The 10,391-nt window shown below is 46.2% G+C and overlaps 1 protein-coding gene and 1 long non-coding RNA gene across 2 annotated transcripts; both read left to right on the forward strand.

The window, feature by feature from the left end:
• LOC145424812 (uncharacterized) lies at nucleotides 1–369 on the forward strand. The gene is made up of 2 exons (XR_013905724.1): nucleotides 1–214; nucleotides 299–369. It is a non-coding gene; the product is annotated as an uncharacterized LOC145424812 (long non-coding RNA).
• A 2,569-nt stretch (nucleotides 370–2,938) lies between these two features.
• Nucleotides 2,939–10,073, forward strand: LOC145419257 (protein NLRC3-like). The gene is made up of 2 exons (XM_080297599.1): nucleotides 2,939–4,976; nucleotides 8,990–10,073. The coding sequence occupies exons 1-2, from the start codon at nucleotides 3,889–3,891 to the stop codon at nucleotides 9,297–9,299; spliced, it is 1,398 nt and encodes a 465-aa protein (XP_080153725.1). The 5' UTR covers nucleotides 2,939–3,888; the 3' UTR covers nucleotides 9,300–10,073.
• The last annotated feature ends 318 nt before the right edge of the window (nucleotides 10,074–10,391 follow it).

Below are 10,391 nucleotides of genomic sequence, written 5' to 3' on the forward strand. Positions count from 1 at the left end.
AAAGAAGCAGCTGATATTTGGACAGCACACATGATGAAAGGAGGATTTCAGCTGATGTGCACATGAATGATTTGTGTTTCCTCTGCAGGTAGAAAGTGTGTGTGAGCTGATGTGAATTGAGCAGCATGGATCAGTGTGAGGACAGAGAGGAGGGAGCCCCTCCCTCTAAAAGCACTCTGTGTGGGGAACATGAGAGCCAGACCAAAGCTCAGAGGTGAGATGACCATCTCTAACTGTCCATGACTCTTCTCCATGTCACAGCTCAGCACTCACATCACTGCTCCATCATTATTCACAGGGACCAGCCTGGACCTCCACCCAGCTCTGTGTCCTTACAGAGTGACCGGTCTAAAGGTCATCCCATTGATTTTAAAGTCCAGCCTGTGTCTGCTGCAGAGAGGTGAGCTGTTAGCAACATGAACTCTTTGATTAAACTGCTTGATGTTGTTGGATATAAACTACAAACACGTCGTTCCCTCAGTCCCATTTAAACTGTCTTTTAAAACAAGCCTTTGGTTTCTAAACAACTGAAAACCCACTTCAGCAAACAGGAAGTGATCAGAGCGTCCGTCCACTTCCTGTCAGGCCCTGCAAACATTTCATATTGAAGAAAAGTAGTTGACATCTCACATTTTTACTCCACCACATTCAACCATTTTGACATTTTACAGCATGAAACTCTTGTCACGTGACTCCTGTTATGTTATAGAGTCATGTGACCACCAGGGAGGGATTTGTATGGATGAAACACATTCAAATCAATCTGATTCATCAATGGAAACATTTTTGGTGTAAATGCAGCAACACTGAAAACGCTGAAGATAAAAACACAACAGATGAAATATGAACAAATCGAGGCTTTGAATACACGTGTGTGTGTTTGAGACACAGAGATAAATGGATTGTGTGTCTGTCCTATTGCTGCGTGAGGATTTTATTGTAGATTTTGTGCGTGTACACTTTTGACCACGAAGGTGTTGAAAGGGCGTAAAACAGTTGGAGGCACCAGAGTGAACACTAGTGCTGTCAGTAGATTAAAAATGACTAATTAATGACACAATCTTCTGTCATTAATCCTGATTAATCACAATTACTTGATCAATAGCTGCAGTTACATTTTTCCAACTTTATATTTAAGCCTGTAACAGACGTTTACACCATATAATGAAGTCAATGCAGAATAAACACAAAGAATGTTAAACGCTTCAATTCAAAGAGACTTTGAATAGTTTTCAGTCTTTAACTCAGCTTCTCTGCTGTAAATACAACTTTGTAACAAACATATATACTAAAAGCTAAGTGTGCACTAATATATAATAATATATAATCTATATTACTGCTGTTAATGAAAATGTTTAATCAGACTCATCACAGGGTTACTGTGGATTCATTTGGATTAATCACCATTAAACATCATTTTTAATGTAAACGAATCAAAGTTCATTTCATGAGCAAACAGACTCGAGAGAAAAGGGCAAATTTACACACTTAACATGTTTATTGAACATGTAAACATTGATTAACCTCCTGAATGAGCCGACCCCCCCAGGGACAGTCCTGCATGCTAATGATGGGCTCTGCTCTGTACCTGCAGGATTCTGTCAGCCACAAACTCCTCAGCTGATCCTGAATCTGAGCCCATCTGTCAAACCATCATTTTCTTCACAGGTCTGTGGAGGTGGCACTGATCCTGCAGCAGTCTAACACTCTCTGTCACTCTTCTTCAAGTCTTTGACACGAGGAACCAAAACTATGTTATTAACAACACTAACAGGTCTGCAGTTTGTCCACTTGGCAGTTGTGTCATCAGTGCTTTGCATTGTTGTGATATTTTAAGCTGGAAGTGCTTCGGTGAAAAGAAAATTCCTTCTGTCACGATGTGCAGAATCCTTCATGTTGGTCGGCTGGTCCGTCTTGTTATTTTTTTAATGCTCAAACTTTCCATCGAGAGGTCAGTGTGTGTTTGTCATCTTCCATATTGAGCTGATTGGTTCAGCTGCCGTCACTAACAGATGTGCTGCACATCTGCACGTGTGCAAAGGTAACTCAACTCGGACAAACTGCTCGAAGTGCGTTGATAGAAACATTTCAGGGATTTTGAGTCGTTCTGCTCTCCAGATGTGTCGTGTTAAAGGTTTTTATCATGTTAATCATGATAACAGATGAACCCCTAACCCTAACCCTACATGTTAATTTTGACAGCACTGCTAAATCCTTTTTAATGGTCTTCTGTCAGATCATTGATTAGACTTGACTCCAAATACGAGACTCAGAAAACTCAAATGAAAACTCAAATCAAACCAATGAGAAAAGGACTTCTTGTGTTAGAATGAAAACATATGGAAGTGGTCAGGTTTCAAACAGTCGATGAATCTACTGCACAGTTACATTCAGGGACCTTTGGCCTCCTGAGAGCATTAGTTGATGGTTCATCACAGTTTTCTCAAAGTTTCTGCAACATCATCACTTCCATCACTGACGAAAGAAAGTTCATAGAAAACAGAAAATATATCTTCAGAATCTGAGAGTTTAAAACTTGACAGACTTGATTCAGATGAAGTTATTTGAGCAGAAACTCCTGGATCTTTATCCTGTGTTGATCTAATCCTTCATGGTTCCTCCACAGAGTGGACCAGCAGAGCTCAGAGGTTCCCAGTGGTCAGTCTGCCCAGCAGCATCAAACACAGCTGGACTCCATATTTATGGTCTGTACATGTACAACAACTACTGTTACATCTGTTCTGTTCACAGTCATCTCCATGCTGCTCTTTGTAGACCAGTGGATCGTCAGTGTGTCCAACATGGATCTGATGTTTGGCTCCATGATTTCAGTCTGATTGGCTCATTCATAAATATTCTGTTCCAGCTGCTGGAGGACAACATCATCACTTTTGTGAAGAATGAGCTGAAGAAGATCCAGAAGGTTCTGAGTCCAGGTTACCCAGAATGCTTAGAGAGTCAGAGGAGCAGCAGCAGAGAGGCATTTGTGAAGATCACAGTGGACTTCCTGAGGAGAATGAAGCAGGAGGAGCTGGCTGACCGTCTGCAGAGCAGTAAGAGGATTTATCTAAAGATTTAAGCTGCTGGATAAATGAACATTTTCCAGAGATGGAAGATGGAGCAACATGTTTTAAAGATTAGTTCTTTTTGGAATTGAGTGTTTATTTTTCTTCTCATTCAGAACTTCAAGCTGCAGTTTGTCATCGTAACCTTAAATCCACCCTGAAGAAGAAGTTCCAGTGTGTGTTTGAGGGCATCGCTAAAGCAGGAAACCCAACCCTCCTGAATCAGATCTACACAGAGCTCTACATCACAGAGGGAGGGACTGCAGAGGTCAATGATGAACATGAGGTCAGACAGATTGAAACAGCATCCAGGAAACCAGACAGACCAGAAACAACCATCAGACAAGAAGACATCTTTAAAGCCTCACCTGGAAGAGATGAACCAATCAGAACAGTGCTGACAAAGGGAGTGGCTGGCATTGGGAAAACAGTCTTAACACAGAAATACAGCCTGGACTGGGCTGAAGACAAAGCCAACCAGGACATCCAGTTCATATTTCCATTCACTTTCAGAGAGCTGAATGTGCTGAAAGAGGAAAAGTTCAGCTTGGTGGGACTTGTTCATCACTTCTTTACTGAAACCAAAGAAGCAGGAATCTGCAGCTTTGAAGACTTCTAGGTTGTGTTCATCTTTGATGGTCTGGATGAGTGTCGACTTCCTCTGGACTTCCACAAAACTACAATCCTAACTGACCCTAGAAAGTCCACCTCAGTGGATGTGCTGCTGATAAACCTCATCAGGGGGAAACTGCTTCCCTCTGCTCGCCTCTGGATAACCACACGACCTGCAGCAGCCAATCAGATCCCTCCTGACTGTGTTGGCATGGTGACAGAGGTCAGAGGGTTCACTGACCCACAGAAGGAGGAGTACTTCAGGAAGAGATTCAGAGATAAGAAGCAGGCCAGCAGCATCATCTCCCACATCAAGACATCACGAAGCCTCCACATCATGTGTCACATCCCAGTCTTCTGCTGGATCACTGCTACAGTTCTGGAGGATGTGCTGGAAACCAGAGAGGGAGGACAGCTGCCCAACACCCTGACTGAGATGTACATCCACTTCCTGGTGGTTCAGGCCAAAGTGAAGAAGGTCAAGTATGATGGAGGAGCTGAGACAGATCCACACTGGAGTCCAGAGAGCAGGAAGATGATGGAGTCTCTGGGAAAACTGGCTTTTGATCAGCTGCAGAAAGGAAACCTGATCTTCTATGAATCAGACCTGACAGAGTGTGGCATCGATATCAGAGCAGCCTCAGTGTACTCAGGAGTGTTCACACAGATCTTTAAAGAGGAGAGAGGACTGTACCAGGACAAGGTGTTCTGCTTCATCCATCTGAGTGTTCAGGAGTTTCTGGCTGCTCTTCATGTCCATCTGACCTTCAGCAACTCTGGAAAAAATCTTCTTGAACAGAAACAAATAACCTCCAAGAGTTTTAGCTTTTTAAACCAAAAAGAATCTTTTCACCAGAGTGCTGTGAACAAGGCCTTACAGAGTCCAAATGGACACCTGGACTTGTTCCTCCGCTTCCTCCTGGGTCTTTCACTGCAGACCAATCAGACTCTCCTACGAGGTCTGATGACACAAACAGGAAGTAGCTCACAGACCAATCAGGAAACAGTCCAGTACATCAAGAAGAAGCTCAGTGAGAATCTGTCTGCAGAGAAAAGCATCAATCTGATCCACTGTCTGAATGAACTGAATGATCGTTCTCTAGTGGAGGAGATCCAACAATACAGGACTTCAGGAAGTCTCTCCACAGGTAAACTGTCTCCTGCTCAGTGCTCAGCTCTGACCTTCATGTTACTGTCATCAGAAGAAGATCTGGATGAGTTTGACTTTAAGAAATATTCTGCTTCAGAGGAGGCTCTTCTGAGAATGCTGCCAGTGGTCAAAGCCTCCAATAAAGCTCTGTAAGTAAACATGAACTCATTGCTTAAAATCTTATAATCGATAAAAATCTTAAAACCATGGGAAATAAATCAGAAATGCTGAGTTCAAAGAACAGTTAAAAAACATAAAAATAGTGAATTAAATGATTATCATTCACTCAGTAAATATTTTTTCAGTCCAGCAGGCCGTGTCAGTATTTCTGACACATTTTTGTCTCTATCTCTTATCAAAGTACAATCCAGGCCCAGCCAATAAGAACATGAGCTCTGATCCTTCAGCCCCTCTGACAGGTTTATTATCGTCAGCTTGTTCACGTCTCCAAATCCAGCAGTTTGTTTTTTATCTCATTTTCAGTGCACACTCTCCCTTTTTTATTATAAATCTCTGCTGTGACTGTCCTGTTTTCATCCAGGATGGAGGGAAAACTTGGGCTTCCATCCATCCATCCATCTTCATCCGCTTTATCTGAGGCCGGGTCGCGGGGGCAGCAGCCTAAGCAAAGAGGCCCAGACCTCCCTCTCCCCAGCCACCTCCTCCAGCTTATCCGGGGGAATACTAAGGCGTTCCCAGGCCAGCCGAGAGATATAATCTCTCCAGCGTGTCCTGGGTCTGCCCCGGGGCCTCCTCCTGGTGGGACATGCCTGGAACACCTCACCCAGGAGGCGCCCAGGGGGTATCCTTGTCAGATGCCCGAACCACCTCAGCTGGCTCCTTTCGATGTGGAGCAGCAGCGGCTCTACTCTGTGCCCCTCCCGGATGGCCGAACTTCCCACCCTATCTCTAAGGGAGAGGCCAGCCACCCTTCGGAGGAAGCTCATTTCTGCCGCTTGTATCCGCGATCTCGTTCTTTCGGTCACTACCCACAGCTCGTGGCCATAGGTGAGGGTAGGGACGTAGATCGACCGGTAAATTGAGAGCTTCGCTTTTACACTCAGCTCCCTCTTCACCACGACGGACCGGTGCAGCGTCCGCATTACTGCAGCTGCAGCCCCAATCCGTCTGTCGATCTCTGGCTCCCTTCTCCCATCACTCGCGAACAAGACCCCGAGATACTTGAACTCCTCCACTTGGGGCAGGAACTCATCCCCGACCCGGAGTGGGCACTCCACCCTTTTCCGGCTGAGAACCATGGCCTCAGATTTGGAGGTGCTGATCCTCATTCCCGCTGCTTCACACTCGGCTGCGAAACGTTCCAGTGCGAGCTGGAGGCCCTCACCCGATGAAGCCAACAGAACCACATCATCCGCAAAAATCAGAGATGAGATTCTGAGGCCACCAAAGCGAAAGCCCTCCGCCACTTGGCTGCGCCTAGAAATCCTGCCCATAAAAATTATGAACAGAACCGGAGACAAAGGGCAGCCCTGGCGGAGCCCATCACCCACCGGGAACGAGTCCGACTTATTGCCGGCAATGCGAACCAAGCTCTTGCAACGGTTGTATAGGGATCGAATGGCCCGTAGCAATGTGCCAGACACCCCATACTCCCGCAACACCTCCCACAGGACACCCCGAGGGACATGGTCGAATGCCTTCTCCAAGTCCACAAAACACATGTAGACTGGTTGGGCAAACTCCCATGCACCCTCAAGTATCCTCGAGAGGATAAAGAGCTGGTCCAGTGTTCCGCGACCAGGACGAAAACCACATTGTTCCTCCTGTATCCGAGGTTCGACTAGCGGACGAACTCTCCTTTCCAGCACCCTGGCATAGACTTTCCCAGGGAGGCTGAGGAGTGTGATACCCCTGTAGTTGGAACACACCCTCCGGTCCCCCTTCTTAAAGATGGGGACCGGACCTGTCGGCTGCCTCCGGAGTCCCACAGGCTAACCAAGCCCGATAGGACTCCTTCTTCAGCCTGGTGGCTCCCTTCACCTCTGGTGTCCACCATTTGGTTCGGGGATTACCACCACGGCAGGTACCAACCACCTTGCGGCCGCAGCTCAATGCAGCAGCTTTGGCAATGGAGACGCTGAACATGGTCCATTCGGACTCAATGTCCCCAGTCTCCCTCGGAATGCTGTTGAAGCTCTGCCGGAGGTGTGCGTTGAAGATCTCGCGGACTGGGGCCTCTGCTAGACGTTCCCAGCACACCCTCACTACGCGTTTAGGTGCACCAGGTCTGTCCAGCGTCCTCCCCCGCCACCTGATCCAACTCACCACCAGGTGGTGATCAGTTGACAGCTCAGCCCCTCTCTTTACCCGAGTGTCCAGAACATATGGTCGCAGGTCTGGTGATACGATTACAAAATCGATCATCGACCTACGGCCTAGAGCGTCCTGGTGCCACGTGCACTTATGGACACTCTTATGTTCGAACAGGGTGTTCATTATGGCCAAACTGTGATTAGCACAGAAGTCCAATAACAAAGCACCGCTCGGGTTCAGATCAGGGAGGCCGTTCCTCCCAATCAAGCCCCTCCAGGTCTCGCTGTCGTTACCCACGTGAGCATTGAAGTCTCCCAGCAGGACAACAGAGTCTCCAGTGGAGCACCTTCCAGCACCCCCCCACCCCCCCCCCCACCCCCAGGGACTCTAGGAACTCTGAACTGCCACTCGGCGCATAAGCGCAGATGACAGTCAGGACCCGTTCCCCAACCCTAAGGCGCAGGGAACAAGCCCTCTCGTCCACCGGGAAAATCCCCAACGTACCGGCAGCAAGCCGAGGGGATATTAGAATACCCACCCAGCCCGCCGCCTCTCACCAGGGGCAACGCCAGACTGAGACAGAGTCCAGCCCCTCTCCAGGAGACTGGTTCCAGAGCCCAAGCCATGCGTAGAGGTGAGCCCGACTATATCTAGCCGGTACCTCTCAACCTCACGCACTAACTCAGGCTCCTTCCCCACCAGAGAGGTGACATTCCATGTCCCTATTGCCAGTCTTGGCAGCTGGGGGTCAGTCCACCAGGGCCTCCGCTCCTGGCCGCCACCCGGCACACAATGCACCCGACCCCTATGGCGCCTCCTGCGGGTGGTGGGCCTGCGGGAGGATGGGCCCATGTCTCCTCTTCGGGCTGTGCCCGGCCGGGCCCCATGGACTAAGGCCCGGCCACCAGACGCTCGCCCTCGGGCACCCTCCCCGGGCCTGGCTCCAGGGGGGGGGGGCCCTGGTAACCCTATCCCGGGGAGGGTAAACTGTTCTCTCGATATCCTTTTCATAAGGGTCTTCTGAATCGCTCTTTGTCTGGTCCCTCACCCAGGACCAATTTGCCATGGGAGACCCTACCAGGGGGCAAAAGCCCCCAGACAACATAGCCCCTGGGATCCCTGGGACACACAAACCCCTCCACCACGATAAGGTAGCGATTCAAGGAGGAGAACTTGGGCTTCATAATTGAAATTGCCACTCAGGTCCTGTTTCTTGACAGTATTCATATCTAACTGTAAGGCTTCCATAACCAGTGTTCCCACAGAATTACAGTGGGTTCTCTCTGGGTCCTCTACAGTTTCTTCCCACTGTCCACAGACATGCAGTTAGGTTACCTGGTGATCTAAACTTCATGCAGGTGTGAGTGAGAGTGGTTGTCTGTCCCTCTGTGGGCTTAGTGGAAGAGACTGGATGGATCTCTGCTTTGTCTTTGATATATGCTGACAGCAAACATTCTCCATGAAGTCTGCATTTCAGCTCATCTCCTTTATACACACCTTTAACAGGAAGAGTTTTATACAGCTAGTGTTTAAAATCCAGTGTTACTCACAGTTAAATAGCATAACAATTACTGAATTAGTAAGATTTTCTAAAATAATTGTTTTAGTTAATATTGTATGACAGTGTACACAGAATTATTAGCTCAGTAGGCAGAGTGGTCGCCCCATGATCATAAGGTCAGGGGTCGAATCCACCGAACAGCTACCTTGATGGTACCCCTGAGCAAGGTACCATCAAGGTACCAATCGTGTGCACTGGACTGGTAGCACTCATAGTGTCATAGGTTGGTTTTTTTTTTGTTTTTTTTTTAAGGTTTAACATATAAACAAATTTCATTTGATCACATATATTTTTTGTTTTGTTTTGTTTTTTCCCTTTCTCTCCCAGACTGAGCAGCTGTAACATCTCAGAGGAAGGCTGTGAAAATTTGTTGTCAGTGGTCAGCTCCCAGTCCTGTAGTCTGAGAGAGCTGGACCTGAGTACCAACATCCTGAAAGCTTCAGCAGTAAAGCTTCTGTCTGCTGCAGTGGAGAGTCCACACGCCAAACTGAATGTTCTGAGGTCAGATCAATTTGTATTCTGTTTAGTTCTGTTTGTTTATATGTTTGATGTTTGGTTTTGTTTATATCAACTAACAGAAATAATCAATAATTTAACCAGTAAAGGTAAACTTTATCCAGTTATCCTTGTTCCATAGCATTTTTATTCATTTATAAGTTAAAGTGAACTTATACTAACCTGCTCAGCACAAGACAATAAGCTATTGCACCCTGATTACACTTTAACAACAATCTTTATTCATGTTTTTATCTTCAGACTTAACATCTGTGAACTCTCAGAGGAAAACTGTGAAGCTCTGTCCTCAGTTCTCAGCTCACAGTCCTCTAGTCTGACAGAGCTGGACCTGAGTATCAGAATGCTACAGGATTCAGGAGTGAAGCTTCTGTCTGCTGGACTACAACGTTTAAACTGTAAACTGAATACTCTGAGGTCAGATCAGAAAACAGTTTGTTGTTAGAATTATTCAATTATTTAAGTTCATACATATGATGTTGTTTCTTAGTATGTTTATGTTTCCTCTAAAAATAGAAAGTCAAGATTTAATGTTGTGAAATGTATTAACAAACTCAACATGAGTATTTGTTGTATGACTGTCTTTTATTTTTCAGACTGAGTGGCTGTAACCTGTCAGAGAGAAGCTGTGAAGCTCTGTCCTCAGTCCTCAGCTCCCAGTCCTCCAGTCTGAGAGAGCTGGACCTGAGTAACTCTGACCTGCAGGATTCAGGAGTGAAGCTTCTGTCTGCTGGACTAAAGAGTTCACAGTGTGCAGTGGAAACTCTCAGGTCAGGATTCAAACTTTTCCACAGATGATCATTTGAAATGTGACTTATATTATTGTATAAACAGGTAACCTTTATACAGCTGTCAAGTGAACTTTTATTTACATTTGAGTGGATAATTGGACTCTGAATTACTTTCAAAAGTAATTGGCGATTACCGATTGGTTTGCTGTTAGTTTTTTATTCACAGTACTTACTTAATTTTAAAGGCTGATTTCTCAAAATGAGATGTTTATCTTTTCTTCTACAACACGTGGAGCCACCAAATCTTCTTGCTTGATTTATTCATTACAGTTTGATTTAAAGAATATTAGACTCGTAACATAATAAATACATTTATTTCACTTCTTCTTGAGAGAAAGAAAGGGATGACTGGGTGAGCTCCAGTGGTTCATCCCAGCAGAGAGAGCAGCACACTGGGCTGCAAATGATCACAGTAGTAATAGCCA

The sequence above is a fragment of the Astatotilapia calliptera genome, chromosome 3 (genome assembly GCF_964374335.1).
Source record: "Astatotilapia calliptera chromosome 3, fAstCal68.1, whole genome shotgun sequence".
In the NCBI taxonomy this organism is placed as follows: Eukaryota; Metazoa; Chordata; class Actinopteri; order Cichliformes; family Cichlidae; genus Astatotilapia; species Astatotilapia calliptera.

Bases quoted from the DNA above. Each gene is read 5' to 3' on its own strand.
- LOC145419257 (XM_080297599.1), top strand. From the start codon at position 3,889: ATGGTGACAGAGGTCAGAGGGTTCACTGACCCACAGAAGGAGGAGTAC. The intron at 4,977-8,989 runs GTAAGTAAACAT...TTTCTCTCCCAG, and splicing joins AAAGCCTCCAATAAAGCTCT to ACTGAGCAGCTGTAACATCT.